Source organism: Branchiostoma floridae, chromosome 18 (assembly GCF_000003815.2).
Source record: "Branchiostoma floridae strain S238N-H82 chromosome 18, Bfl_VNyyK, whole genome shotgun sequence".
Classification (NCBI taxonomy): domain Eukaryota; kingdom Metazoa; phylum Chordata; class Leptocardii; order Amphioxiformes; family Branchiostomatidae; genus Branchiostoma; species Branchiostoma floridae.
In genome coordinates, this window is record NC_049996.1 from 10571147 (window position 1) to 10586322 (window position 15176).

Consider the following 15176-nt stretch of genomic DNA (forward strand, 5'->3'; position numbering starts at 1 on the left):
TCGCGCGCTCGGCTGAACTCGACAAGAGACATACCTCTCCCCTCGCTGTCCTCCGACAGAGGAAAGGACTCTCCTATGGAGCGCCAACGGTGTCAAAAGAAGAAAAATCGTCGCGAGGAAAGAAAACGCGGAGAGAGATAAAAGAAACCGCGCGAGAGGAAATAAACTACACCCGTCAGAGGGAAAACAAAAGAGGGCGCGAGAGGAAAAACGGACATTTGGTGATGGATGGGAGTAAATGCTTAAACAACGTTACTGATGACTTGGATATCATAGATTACCTCTGACAGCATCTCTGTGTGTGTGTGTTTGTTTGTATGTATATGTGTATGTATGTGCGTATGTATCATGTATGTGTGTGTGCGTATGTGTGTGCACGTGTGTGTGTATGTGCGTGTGTACAATGTATTTCGTGACTAGTGATTATGACCGGCCGTGCATGATGAGTGCTTGTGTACAGTGTGTTCATTTGAACGCATAAGTAAAATTGTTAAACAGAATCGCTACCCCAGCATTGCACATGTACATTTGCCAGTCTAAGTATACTATGTAGACATCACTTCATTCAATAGAATTGTATTCATATCGAATATACAATAATTTTCTCTAATCATTTGACAGAAAGTTATTACCGAGAGTCTTGTCATATATGCATATAAGGTACTTGCTCTTGCTCTCTTTCCTCCACACACACACACACACACACACACACACACACACACACACACACACACACACACACACTACAAACAAACAAACACGCATACACTCAACAACAATGGCGATGGCATGCTCTCACATAAAGTGATCTTGCCACGATTTTCTCTCCCGTAAAGCATCCATTCTCCCAAGCACCGTTACACGATATTTCCTCTCCCACAAAGTATTTTCTCTCGCGCTAGATATTTTCTGTAGGGGAGAAAATATCTTGCGCAAGATAAAATATTTTGCGGGATGGAAAATATCTTACGTGAGAGATAATACTTTGCGGGAAAGTAATATCTTGCGAGAGGGAAAATATCTTTCGCGAGAGAAAATATTTTGCAGAAGAGAGTAGAGATCTTACGCGAGAGATGATACTTTGCGCGAGGGAAAATATCTTGCGTGAGAGAAAATACCTTGCGGGAGAAAACAAATCTTATGTGAGAGAAAACACCGACTATTTTGCAGACAGTCGTCTAAGCCTACACAAACACCATTAAAGAACTGTGTATCTGGATGATTAAGAAGTATAGCAAAGTGTGATCTTGATGTGGGTAAAATGGTGCTTTAACATTTGAAGGATAATGCATGAAACACAGTTCCATGTGTCTAGTATGTTATAGATATGCATCGCATCATACATCGCAAATCATGATTGTTGCGGTTACAACTGAGCAAGAAAGTCCAGCCTTTCCTCAGCCGGGAATGAATGAGAATTTAAATCAACAGATGTTGTCCTAAACGTCTACAGGTGCCTTATTACGATTGGCATGTCAATAGGGCAAACAAGTCTTATTGAATGGGGCATCCTGCCAAAAGGCTGGACCTATTTCGATAATAAATAGTACGTGTGTTTTAATATGGCTCGCAATTAAATTATCACCTAACTTTACCCACCACAGGCATTGATTTTACAACAACAACATTTTATTCATGTCATTATGATAATGCAGTTTCATCTCGCTCACGTTCTTCTTTCGCCTGACGTGCCTGATTATTATTCCTATCCCCCTGGCGTTTATTTCCTCCCGCCCAGGATTTGTCCTCGCTCGCAGCAAGTCAGCCAGCGCGAGCGAGAAGTAAAAACACCACATGCAAACGCGAGAAATTACTTTACCGAAATCAAGACCCAGAAGTAAGATAGACCTCACACTCGCATTGTATATTTTAGGATTTGTATTCAGTACAAACAAACGTTTTTCTTCCCAGTTTGCACCCATCGATCCCTTTTCGCGGCGTTGTCTTTCGCGTGTGCCTGTGATTTTGTTTCCTCTCTCTCGGCGGAAACGATGATGATGATTTTACATCTCTCTCGGCGAAAACGATGATGATGATTTTACATCTCTCTCGGCGAAAACGATGATGATGATTTGCGAGCGAGGAAAAAAACCGCATGCAAGCGCGAGAGAACAAATCACCGCGGGGGAAAGAAAATCGCATGCAAACGCAAAGAAAAACAACATCGTCATCGCACTGCCCTGACCGTGACGTCATCACCATCACCCGAAAAACCCGGATGTAAACAGACCAGAAGGACTCGTGCACCTGGCCAGCTACAACTGCAAGGTTAGAATCCATTGATTTTATGTGCCTTATGACTGTCTACAACTTTGACTATGAGACGCATATGTCACAAAATACTGTTAACAAAAATTAATAGAGCTCCGCATCTGTTTCTTTGTCAGTAAAAAACCCAGTCAAAGGTCCTGACGTCTGCCCCCCTCCCACCCATGTGCGAACCATGTGTTACTCAGCACCAAGAGACCACGTCTAGCGAAATAATAGACGTTAAATGAGGACAACAACAACAACAACAACAACATACCTCCGTAACATGATAACCATATTTTTGAAATTCAAATCACACAACCCTTCTGTATCCCCAATTAAAAAAAACAACACCTGCTGCATCTGGAGATGTTTTGATTTTGATTGCACACTCGTTCGTTAGGCAATACAATAAATAAATAAACAAATTATGTTTGTTTTGTTGTAACCAAGGAGCTTTTAACAAGGTGATATAACCTCATTGGTTGTAGAGAGGGCATAATATTATTCAGCCCATGGCTGCCACGCTTTTTTTTAAAACTGTAGAAATATAGAAGGTCGAGTAAGAACAGAAAGAAACAAACATGCCGACACCGGGGATCGAACCCGGGTCGGCGGATTACAAATCCAATGTGCAAACCACAACACCAAAAGCTCTAGACTAGAGCCGTTGGCATGGTCAGTTTTGCAGCGCTTAAACCCCACTGTTACAAAACTAATAAACCACTTGATTGATTCATTGATCTAATCAATGAAACAATTTTTACAGCATTTCAAAATGCAACTATCCACTAGAGGTCATCTTTAGCAGCCTCACTCAGGACAAAAACAACAACGTAAGGGTCCGACCAAGGGCCCTGATGTACGGGCCCAATTCATCAATTTTACATATAGAATTGTCATGTCTGATTGGATATTAAATTTCAGGGGCTAAAATCCTATATGTGATCTGGTCCTTGGCCATTTGAAAGAAGTGCGAGTGATCATCTTGAACCATGACCTCAACTATGGAAATCACCTAATTTGCATGATACTGTGTGACATTTTACAATGCTAACTTCTGTTTTGAAGAAATTCAATAATTGCATAATCATTTCTTGCAAATTCTTGCCCGTGGGCAATAATTGGAGGTAACATGGAAGGGTACCAATGTATATAGCTTGTGTCTACTCTTGTCTAAAAGCTAAATCCAGATTCTGAGATTATTGGGTTTGTCTTCTTTTGGGGGAGAAGGATGACCCCACCTTTTCTGTAATGTGTGCGTCGTGATGTTGGGAGGGAAATTGCTTTCTTTTTTGTCAGTGAATGCGGAGAATTTGGGTGGAATTTAGTGGGCTCTTGAAACTTCAAACAGCTCTTTTCTCTCGTGAGTTTGAAATAAACTATCTTTCCTCTTCCACTATGTTTGACGTACACAGGTAGCTAGTTGCACCACCCTTTCTGTAATGTAATATTATGCAGATACTTTCGCTGTGGTTTTATGTTCCCGGTTTTCGTGGTGGCCAGTTCACCGCCGCAAAAATTGCAGTATTATATTGAAATGTTTGAGGTACTTGATACCATGGTAAAGACATGTTTTGAGCATGCTTTCACTCATTATGCCATACTGCATAACATCATGATAGAAAAGTAGTACTGTACTAGGAATTGAGAGTTATATCAGTGACAGGGGGTGTTCATGCCAGCACGGTCAAAGTCAAGAGTGAACTGTTTTGTCCATTTGTAGCATCCTTGCCGAGTAACCAGTAAGGTGGTTTCCGACTGGCAGTTTGCAGAGGCACTAGTTTGTGTGTATCAGTATAAATCACTAAAGGCATTTCAGCTCGCAGGATGGTGCTAACATGAACTTAAAACCACAGGGAACACTCCATTTTCCCGCTACCGTGCAAATTAAATCCCCTCGAACTTAAATGCATTTACAGTAATATGATTTGCAAAGGTCACAAATATGAAATCTCTGTTTGCCATACAGTTTATACAGCAATATGATTTGCAAATGTCACAAATGTTTGCCGTAGAGTTTATACAGCCTTCTTATTACAGGTATATTGCTACTGTCTGGTGGTACTGGTATTCACCTGGTATTATGGAATTTCCTCAAATTATGTGAATTTTGGGTAATAATTCACATTATTACCTTTACCTGCATGAAATGCAGGTAGCTGACATATGATTTTCATTAACATGTGAGTGTGTGTCCGGCAACACATCTTCAGAACAAGTCATGCAATTGCAAAAATTTTTGGTACATGGGTTTTTGGTGATTGCCTGATGCTCAGGTTATACTGTAAGTAGGTGAGGTGATAGTTTGGGCCTAGTAATATTAGCTTGGAGTTTGGGCCTACCTAATCTATAGTAAATGCAGGGTTTGGTACTAGTGGTAGAGGCTCTGTTCCTGTTTTAAATTCGTAGCATTTGTAGCATTTTGACGGCAATGTCTTGTCACATTGTCATGTCATTTCACACAACTAACAGTTTATGGTTTTGGGAATGTTTGCTTGGTGTTTGCTCTGTACAGCTGGTTGTTTGCACAAATCAGATGGCTGTTTCCTCTACATCAAGGTAGAAATCTGGGGTGGACAAAAATTTACCCTGTCCCTCCATGTAGCCACTAAATATTTTTATCTGTCACCAGGCTTCAGGTGCTGCATGGCATCCTCCAGGACTACTCCACTTTCTTGAGTAGTGGTAAGTTTCCAGGCGGCTCCCAGCTTACTTGGGTAAGTACATTCCCTGACGTGCAAATTCCATGTGCATAAAACTGTAAAAATTCATACAGCTTACAAAGTCTGTACTTGCTATTTGTTGAAGTGATAAGATGTTTATGTTATGAATGTCAGTCAATAAATGCAACAGTACACTACACCCTCCCAATAAATGTACAAGGGAGATTTGACTTAGAAGCAGATTTGATTATACTGAACCTGTAGTTTAAAAAAGATTCCTCACAGTACATAAATTATGTTCCCTAGATGTTGTCATATGTTGAACTAGAGTTCCACAAACAGGTACCTTTGCCAAATAAATAAGGTTTATTATGAAGAATGCCTGCTTTTGAAACATTATAAATTGTTGATGTTATAATGGTCCTGTCATTCTGTAGATATTTTTTTTTTTTTTTTATATAACAGGGGTATCAAGTTCCCTAATTACTCTGTGACTGGAGGGTAACCTCGGCTCCAGCAACAGAGTCTCGTAATCACTTTGTGCGTTGAGTGTTCGCACCTATATCTCTATGTTCCGTATGCCGCAATCGCATGTGGATTGGCATGTCCTCTGTACTCCGTTGCGAAATGATGCACATTCTTTTTTTTTTGCCATAGCTGTTTTTATTATGGATGTAATAATTTCAGTTTTCACCCCTACGCCGTCCACATAGTGGTTCAGGTCTTCCTTATGATCGTGCCTTAATTCTTGTGGTAATTGGATACCGTCAAGCAGAGGTTGTCCTCGTCGGAATATGCCATCTCGTTCGGGCTTTGCTTATCCAGGTTTTTTTTTACATAGCATACTGTTAACATTTTGCGCAGTTGATAGTCAAATGCATTTTATGGTTAGAATGTGTTTGATCCTTGTACTCCGTAGGATCTGCTTGCAGATTAGCCATCCGTGTCAAATGTCTTATCCTTCCCCACAGGTGTTCCTGAGAGCGGCTGGAGTGTGAGCTAGAGAAGAGACGAGAGGTGAAGCTGCACTGGGTGGCTACCAGGCAGGCTTCAAGGGTCACCGGGCCAAAGTTTGAGGGCAGTCGTCGAGCGTACCACCAGCTGCAGAAGCTGCGTGAGGAGAAACGACTGAAGGAAGCAGCACACAGAGTTGCAGCTGCCGAGGAGAAGACTGAGGTAACACACATTTACTCTTTGCAGAAGATGGTATTTTGTACCAACTGCGGCAAGACACGAGACATCAGAGACAATATCTTATACCGTAGGATCTGCTTGGAGATTAGCCATCATTGTCAAATGTCTTATCCTTCCCCACAGGTGTTCCTGAGAGCGGCTGGAGTGTGAGCTAGAGAAGAGACGAGAGGTGAAGCTGCACTGGGTGGCTACCAGGCAGAGTTCAAGGCTCACCGGGCCAAAGTTTGAGGGCAGTCGTCGAGCGTACCACCAGCTGCAGAAGCTGTGTGAGGAGAAACGACTGAAGGAAGCAGCACACAGAGTTGCAGCTGCCGAGGAGAAGAGGTAACACACATTTACTCTTTGCAGAAGATGGTATTTTGTACCAACTGTGGCAAGACACGAGACATCAGAGACAATATCTTATACCGTAGGATCTGCTTGGAGATTAGCCATCCGTGTCAAATGTCTTATCCTTCCCCACAGGTGTTCCTGAGAGCGGCTGGAGTGTGAGCTAGAGAAGAGACGAGAGGTGAAGCTGCACTGGGTGGCTACCAGGCAGAGTTTAGGGTCACCAGGCTGCAGAAGTCGGAGAGCAGTCGTCGATCACGCCACCGGCTGCAGAAGCTGCGTGGGAAGACACGACTGAAGGAAGCAGCACACACAGCAGCACCTGCCAAGGAGGAGAAGAGGTAACGCACATTTAAGTTCTTTGCAGAAGATGGCATTTTGTACCAACTGTGGCACGACCATCAGTGTCAATGCCATGTTTTGTGCAAGGTGCGGCAATCGGACAGGCACCACACGTGACAACACAGGAGACAACACACGAGACATCAGACACACTATCTCATACCGTAGGATCTGCTTGGAGATTAGCCATCCGTGTAAACGTTTTATCCTTCCCCACAGGTGTTCCTGAGAGCGGCTGGAGTTGAGCTAGAGAAGAGACGAGAGGTGAAGCTGCACTGGGTGGCTACCAGGCAGGGTTCAAGGCTCACCGGGCCAAAGTTTGAGGGCAGTCGTCGAGCGTACCACCAGCTGTAGAAGCTGTGTGAGGAGAAACGACTGAAGGAAGCAGCACACAGAGTTGCAGCTGCCGAGGAGAAGAAGAGGTAACACACATTTACTCTTTGCAGAAGATGGTATTTTGTACCAACTGTGGCAAGACACGAGACATCAGAGACGATATCTTATACCGTAGGATCTGCTTGGAGATTAGCCATCATTGTCAAATGTCTTATCCTTCCCCACAGGTGTTCCTGAGAGCGGCTGGAGTTGAGCTAGAGAAGAGACGAGAGGTGAAGCTGCACTGGGTGGCTACCAGGCAGGGTTCAAGGCTCACCGGGCCAAAGTTTGAGGGCAGTCGTCGAGCGTACCACCAGCTGCAGAAGCTGTGTGAGGAGAAACGACTGAAGGAAGCAGCAGACAGAGTTGCAGCTGCCGAGGAGAAGAGGTAACACACATTTACTCTTTGCAGAAGATGGTATTTTGTACCAACTGTGGCAAGACACGAGACATCAGAGACGATATCTTATACCGTAGGATCTGCTTGGAGATTAGCCATCCGTGTCAAATGTCTTATCCTTCCCCACAGGTGTTCCTGAGAGCGGCTGGAGTGTGAGCTAGAGAAGAGACGAGAGGTGAAGCTGCACTGGGTGGCTACCAGGCAGGGTTCAAGGCTCACCGGGCCAAAGTTTGATGGCAGTCGTCGAGCGTACCACCAGCTGCAGAAGCTGCGTGAGGAGAAACGACTGAAGGAAGCAGCACACAGAGTTGCAGCTGCCGAGGAGAAGAGGTAACACACATTTACTCTTTGTAGAAGATGGTATTTTGTACCAACTGTGTCAAGACACGAGACATCAGAGACGATATCTTATACTGTAGGATCTGCTTGGAGATTAGCCATCCGTGTCAAATGTCTTATCCTTCCCCACAGGTGTTCCTGAGAGCGGCTGGAGTTGAGCTAGAGAATAGACGAGAGGTGAAGCTGCACTGGGTGGCTACCAGGCAGGGTTCAAGGCTCACCGGGCCAAAGTTTGAGGGCAGTCGTCGAGCGTACCACCAGCTGCAGAAGCTGCGTGAGGAGAAACGACTGAAGGAAGCAGCACACACAGTTGCAGCTGCAGAGGAGAAGCAGAGGTAACACACATTTACTCTTTGCTGAAGATGGTATTTTGTACCAGCTGCAGCATGACCATCATTGTCATTGCCAAGTTTTGTGCAAACTGCAGCAATCGGACCTGCTTGGAGATTAGCCATCCGTGTCAAACGTCTTAAACTTTCCCCACAGGTGTTCCTGAGAGCGGCTGGAGTGTGAGGGAGGATGTCTTCTTACACCTGGTGGGTGTGTTTTACAGTGAGGATATCTCAGAACACAAGTTTTAATGTCTTATTGGCTTAATAGCTTTGTACAAGTATGTTTGTTTGGGTCCTTGCTAAAATGGGAGGATGCATATCAATCTTGGGTAGGGCATTTCAGTGAGTCTGTATAGCCCACAGCTTGTACTAGGGTTGGGACAATGCCGCCTTGGCTTTACTGTAGTGCATTGTAAAATATGTGTAGTTATGTTATAAATTGTGTACTAAAGTCATGTTGATGTGGAAAACTTTCTCATTGTTAATGTTTTATTATTATGCATAAACCATGATTTATACAGACCTAGGATTTTAAAAAAGCTTGAACAAACCAGCTCTTGAAATACCACACACTGATGATTAAAAATACTTCAAAGCCTGTCTTTGTAATGTATTGCCACTATTTAGCAACCAGAAATGGACGGACAATGGGTGTAATTCTCATGATGTCCCACCAGACAAGTGTTAATTGGGTACTTTGCATTTGACAGAACTGACTTTGTGTGTATGGACCTACTATTTAGGGTTAGGGTCACTCATGATGCTGCCAATTCTACTGTAATGTACATCAGTTAGTATTATGCTCTGTCTGAATTTAGCAGAAAGCATTGTCAGGAACCCCTATGCAGTCCCTCTTGACAGACTGGACAGGGTTTTCCGCCCCATTTCGCTGTCTGAACTTGACAGGGTTTTCGAAAACCTGTTTGCGGAAAACAATTCAAAATAAGGCTCTACCAAACTACATTCAATCATAGATATTTGTACAGCATCATTTGTTTTATTGGTGGAATATTACTTCAATTTTTCACTAACCATTGTTGAATTCTAGATTTCTTTGCGAAATTATAGTCAAAGAATTAACAACTTTGAACATTGATAAAGACTTCTTTATCCCTCTCTTGGTGGTGCTTTTCAGCAACCTGACTTGAGTGACATCCCAGTATCCCCTCAACCACAAGAGGTTACGAGGATACTACAAGATCTCCCGCCACTACAAGTGGGCCTTCAACCAAATCTTCAACAGGCTTGGATATGGAAGTGTTTTAATAGTAAAAGGTCAGTATTATTGAGGATACAAATGACATTAAATAAATATGATATGTATGCTTGCTTGCTTAAGTCGAGTCCATCCGGCCTCGAGTTGTGATGGCAGCCCATGCGTCTATCATTGCTCGTTGTAGGTTGTCAACCTCAAGGCCAGTGTCTTTCCTGAGCATGTCTATGTATGTTGCTGTTTGAAAATGGCAATACAATACAAGCTTCTTATTTGTGCAGGGCTCACAGTACCCACCTGCAACCTATGAATTGCATACTAGTGAATAATTTCAGGGTCAGTATTATGAATCACTGTTGAATGAATCTAGTCAACTGTGTACCAAAGCTTGTGCCGTGGTGTGGCATGGACAATGTACTGGGTGTTTGCTGAAATTTCTTCAAATTCTGACAACTTGCAAAATTGCAAGTACATGTACAATCATGTAACAGAAGAAAAGTATTTACAAAATGTACAATCATGTTTAGGCCACAGCAAGTGACACTATTTAATACAAGAGGGGAAAAAATGCCATACAGAAAATTTACTTGGTGTTGCCTTATATTGACAGTTTGGAATTCTGTGGTTGTCCCTAAAAGCTCTTACTATATTTAAATGGAACCAATGATTTCATCTTGAAATCTTAAGTCTATGTTTAATAACATTATGGTTGTTTTTTTCTGCAGATAATCTAGACATAGCTCCTGACTTCTTTGACTACTTCCTGAGTACACTCCCACTCTTACAACAGGACTCTTCTCTCTGGTGCGTGTCTGCCTGGAACGACAACAGCAAGGAACACATGACAGACAAGGTCTGCAATTGAAAATTTTTTTTGTGTTAGATGCATGTTTTTTTATCAGACAAAACTCTATGGATATGTGTGTGCATGTGTGCTTGCGTATGGCTACACGAACTTGGTACTCATAAAGTAGGATGAAGAATGAACCATTGAAATGGTGGAAAGGACAATGAGTATATTCATGGCTAAATAAAGGTTCAGTAAAAATCTCATTTATACCTTAGTCTATCTACATTGTATATGACCATCTGTGAATCACAGAGGATCTTATAACCAGTTTTCTCTAGCCTGACTAAAATCGCGCCCCTTGCGGCCGGCCCTACAATTGCCGCCACCCTAGGAGGGGTCATTGATTCTAGCCAGCGAGAGCTTGTGTAAACACAGGCTACAGTTATCTCGACCCTAGAATTTTCTTGAAGCATCTGATAATTCAATCAATAATGGTTAATAATGTTCATTAGAATTCAGTGAAATATAGCTGCTGCTTGCTATGTACGGCAGGTTTTATATGTACCCTTGTGGCACATCTTTTTTTAATCCCTCTTTGCTGCTGTCCTTGGTGATGAAATTTTTTAAAATGTTTTTTCCAGACCTGCTGTACAGAACAGACTTCTTCCCTGGGCTGGGCTAGATGATGCTGAAGAACCTCTGGGATGAGCTGGAACCCAAGTGGCCAGCCAGGTACAGTTAGATTTCTAAGGATTTTTTTTCTGACTTGTTTTGTCTTTGGTATGTTTACCTTTACAGAGGGGAAGCATATTGTTTTTGCTCGGTTTCTTCTTCTCCAAACAAATAATGCCATTGACCTGGACCCAACAGCTGTCACCGTGGTTACTGGAGGTGAAGCAAACACCCTGTGGTGTTCATTTAGTAATGGGACAGAGCTGGAGGACTGCTATGTAGATAAAGGTGTTTGAGAAAGAATAGATAAACTGAGCAGTTAGGCAAGGTAAACATTATATTTGCCTGTAAATGCTGCCTTTCTAGTTTGCATATTTTCCCCCCAAATGTCAGATGGTGGGATCTTTGTACATGCACATGTAGGTACACAAGAATGGGACAGGAAATATTCTGCATTTGCTTGCTAATGTTGGTTTTGTTGTATAATATTTCTTGTGTTTGTTAGTTTCTGGTAGGACTGAATGAGGCACCCCCGATCAGCGTAAGGACCGTTCCTGTATACGCTCGGAAATCTGCAGGACCAGTACACTCGGCAGGTGGGGTTAGCAAGTAAGTGTCCATGGTTCTTTCCAATGTCTAACATTTTTGTGTGGTACTGGTACACCCTTAGTGGCAATAGGTTTAATCTTCCAACTATCAATCCCTTTAGACTTGAATTTCAGGTAATTTGCACATGGCTACAGGTCACCTTTGTTAAACATTATTACAGTCCATGTATGACATAAATGTATCCACTAATTACAAGACTGACACATAATTTATGGTGACAGCCGGGTTATTGTCTTTGGAGATAAGATAAATATATATCATACTGTCATGGGCTAAAAGTACTTTCTAAAGGCCAGCAGCATAACTGAACATTTTTCAAATTTGTCTAATAGCACCAAATTTGGCACACCTGTACTCTGAACAAGTATAGATGTGGAGGCATCTCAATTCCTTCAACTCCTACCCAGAAATAATTTTTTGCCATTTTTTTGGCCATTTTCAAAGCACAGATGCCTCTCACTTCACCTCTAGATCCAAATTTTTATCGAGTATGTTCAACTACATGACTTGTGTACCAAATTTGGTGCTTTCAGACGAGTTTGATAAAAGGCTGGGCTGTCTCCCAGGCCTGGCCTTTTATGTGCTCTACATGTATATGCTGTTGTCATGTTACATCTGTTACATAGGGATGAAATATCTGCCCCTCCCTGCAGGTTGTACCTACAGACAGTAGACAGGAGGCCAGTGTAGATCTGCTGACCAGGCTCTTCCTGGTGCTGTTGGAAGTCGGTCTTGCCTGCCCTTCTCCATCAAAACCTTCCAGACTGAAGTGAAAAGGTAAATAGGCACTGTTAGCAGTGTTTCTATCCATTAACACAGGCAAGAAGCTCTCTTTTCTATGAGTGTCCCAGTTCGGTTCTGCTTGTGCCTATATGCTCAGCAAGTTAGCAACACGAACTTCCCTCAAGCTTTGGTTGCTGATGTGGAGTGGTGGAAGTGGAGGCGGAGTTTTATTAAAGTATACATGCATCATCTTAAATTTTCAGGGAGCTTTCTGTGGCCCATTGGTGTAGCAAATTTAGGTCTTCTTGTAGGTGGGAGGGTTGGCGTGTAAGTCTGCTCTGGATAGGGGTGATGTCATCTATGAATTTCAACTCTTGAGTGACAAATATGCCTTGTGCCACATAAGTTATTCCCATTTTAAGGAGGCATTCTGGTAGAGCACACGTTGTTTTCTGCCAGATGCGAATTCACGTATCCATGTTAATAGTAACGACAGTCGTCAGCCCAGTTAGAGTAGTCTTGCTATTGCAGTGGTGTGAGGTCTACATGATCAGCTGAGCCTTTGGAAATCTGACTGAAGAGTCAGGACTGCACTGCTTTTGGGGCTTCAAATTGTCAAATTGGCTATATGTCTTGTTTACCTGTTTACAATCAAAACAGGAGAACAAATCCTGCATGTCTTTACCAAAACATTTTCATCCACATAATCAGTCATGATGATGGCTGCAAAATACATGTTCCTGGAATATTGTCTTAAAACTAACGAAGCAAACTTTCTAATGATGTTTTACTTTCCAAACTTAGAGTGTGCAGTTTATATGCTGTACCAGTAGGTTATATAACAACAGGGCTCGAAATAGTTTTTTCTGCATACCTGCACTGGTGCAGGGGACATTGAAAATTACCTGCACCAGACAAATTTTACCTGCACCACTCTGAATTTAGGAAGTATGGATCATACTAAAACTGTTGAGGAACCATTGCTATTTTTTTCTTTTATTGTGGTAACAGTCAATGTAGCTAATAACAATCTTCATACACCTGCATCATTTCTGTATGAAACCCAGTACATGTACCAGTGCAGGTTAGGTGCAGGTAGACATCAGAAATACCTGCACAGCTCCAATTTTACCTGTACTAACCTGCATATGCAGGTGGTATTTCGAGCCCTGAACAGTGATATGAACTTTCTTAATTACCATCCCTAATGAAAGCCATATTTTTGTTATTGGTTCAAATAAATCTGAAAGCCACACCAAGTATTATTGGCTGCCAAGGACATCTGTTAAGTATTTTATGTTTCTTTTCTACTCAGATGGAGTTCAGAGGTGAGACCCATGCAAGAGCATTACCTACTGATAGAGAGATGTGCAACTTTGTGGAGGTCATTAATGGCCTTATTGCAGAATGTCAAGCCAAACAAGGCACACAAAGTAGCCATGAGATCAGTTATGTCTTATGCAGACTGGAGTCAGCAATCAGAAATCTTGCACTGATCAGTTCCATCGTATTGTCTGCCATGAGAGAACCTTCTCCCTACCGTCTTGGATACCTGAAACAAGTACTTTCGGCCTGCAGTAATCTACAGGATGATTTAGAACAGACACATTCATTCTATGCCAAGAAAGCAGAAGAGGTGGACTCGTATAGGTATCGAGTTTCTCTGGAGCACAGCAGCATGGGAAGGCCGCGAAAGCACATAACAGAAGAACAGGTATCATACCTGCGTGAACTCGGATTCACCTGGCTGAAAATTGCCGAACTGTTAGGTGTTTCCTTTAGCACGTTGAAGAGGAGACAGAGAGAGTTTGACTTGGGGGGGAAAAATTATACAGAAATCACAAATGAGGAACTGGACATGGCAGTGATTGGCCTAAAAAGATTGTTGCCAAATCATGGGGAAAATTATCTTTGGGGTACATTAAAATCCCAGGGAATATATGTGTCAAGGCAGAGACTCCGTGACTCTATTCACAGAGTGGATCCTATCAATACTGCCCTGCGGTGGTTTCTCACCACATCCCGTAGAACATATCATGTCCCATGCCCGAATGCCTTGTGGCACATTGACAGTCATATGAAACTGATTAGATGGGGGTTTGTGTTTCAGGGGGGGATTGATGGTTTTTCCAGGACTATTGTGTACCTTGTATGTAATACTAATAATAGGGCTGCAACAGTGTACAAGGCTTTTCGTTTGGCAGTCGCCCAGTGGGGTGTTCCAGCCCGGGTGAGGTCAGACTATGGTATGGAAAATACCAAAGTAGCCTTGTATATGCTGATTAAGAGAGGGGTTGAGAAAAATCCCTTCTTGACTGGGAAATCTACACATAACCAGAGAATCGAACGTCTTTGGCGCGAAGTGCATCGGTGCATAGTGGAGGTCTGGCGTTCTCTCTTCCACTCCATGGAGTCCGAGGGAATGCTAGACCCATCCAATCCCCTGCACCTGTTCTGTCTGCACTTTGTGTTTTGCCCCCGTATAAACATAACTGTTGATGCGTTTGTTGATGGATTTAATTCGCATAAAGTCAGGACAGCCCACAACTTATCTCCACGTCAGTTGTGGGTGGAAGGTATCATGAGACTATGGCACTCGGGGAGGTCAGCCATCAAGAACATTTTGGAAGAACAAATTGATGAACAGACTTATGGCATTGATTGGGAAGGGCCTGTGCCTGAACTGCAGGTTCACAACAATGTTGATGTGCCCAGAGGTCTGGATGTATCAGGAGAGCAACAGAGGGCACTGAGAGCACGCATTGATCCTTTGGATTTTGTTGATATTTATGACACTTCACAATACCTACAGGCTCTATACATCATGTCTCACATGGTGCAATAATTGTAGAGACTGGGCATGGTATTTCCAAAGAGGATAACTCAAGAAAGGAACAATAGATTTTAATGATTTTTGGTATGTAGGTACCTTAGACAATGT

At 42.7% G+C, this 15176-nt stretch overlaps 1 protein-coding gene across 3 annotated transcripts; it reads left to right on the forward strand.

Annotated features, from left to right (window-relative positions):
* Window positions 1-83: 83 nt before the first annotated feature.
* LOC118405929 lies at window positions 84-15176 on the forward strand. Of its 3 annotated transcripts, XM_035805782.1 has the most exons (16): window positions 84-2268; window positions 4886-4970; window positions 5888-6092; window positions 6234-6434; window positions 6576-6781; window positions 7002-7204; window positions 7346-7545; window positions 7687-7887; window positions 8029-8231; window positions 8383-8432; window positions 9364-9503; window positions 10167-10294; window positions 10873-10963; window positions 11409-11512; window positions 12166-12289; window positions 13551-15176. In XM_035805782.1, the coding sequence occupies exon 16, from the start codon at window positions 13551-13553 to the stop codon at window positions 15078-15080; it is 1530 nt and encodes a 509-aa protein (XP_035661675.1). In that variant the 5' UTR covers window positions 84-2268; window positions 4886-4970; window positions 5888-6092; window positions 6234-6434; window positions 6576-6781; window positions 7002-7204; window positions 7346-7545; window positions 7687-7887; window positions 8029-8231; window positions 8383-8432; window positions 9364-9503; window positions 10167-10294; window positions 10873-10963; window positions 11409-11512; window positions 12166-12289; the 3' UTR covers window positions 15081-15176. The 3 variants fall into 3 exon arrangements, with proteins under 3 accessions (XP_035661675.1, XP_035661677.1, XP_035661676.1); XM_035805784.1 differs by lacking the exon at window positions 6576-6781; XM_035805783.1 differs by lacking the exons at window positions 7002-7204; window positions 7346-7545.

Excerpts from the sequence above, each read along its gene's own strand:
- LOC118405929 (XM_035805782.1), top strand. The coding sequence starts at position 13,551 with ATGGAGTTCAGAGGTGAGACCCATGCAAGAGCATTACCTACTGATAGA.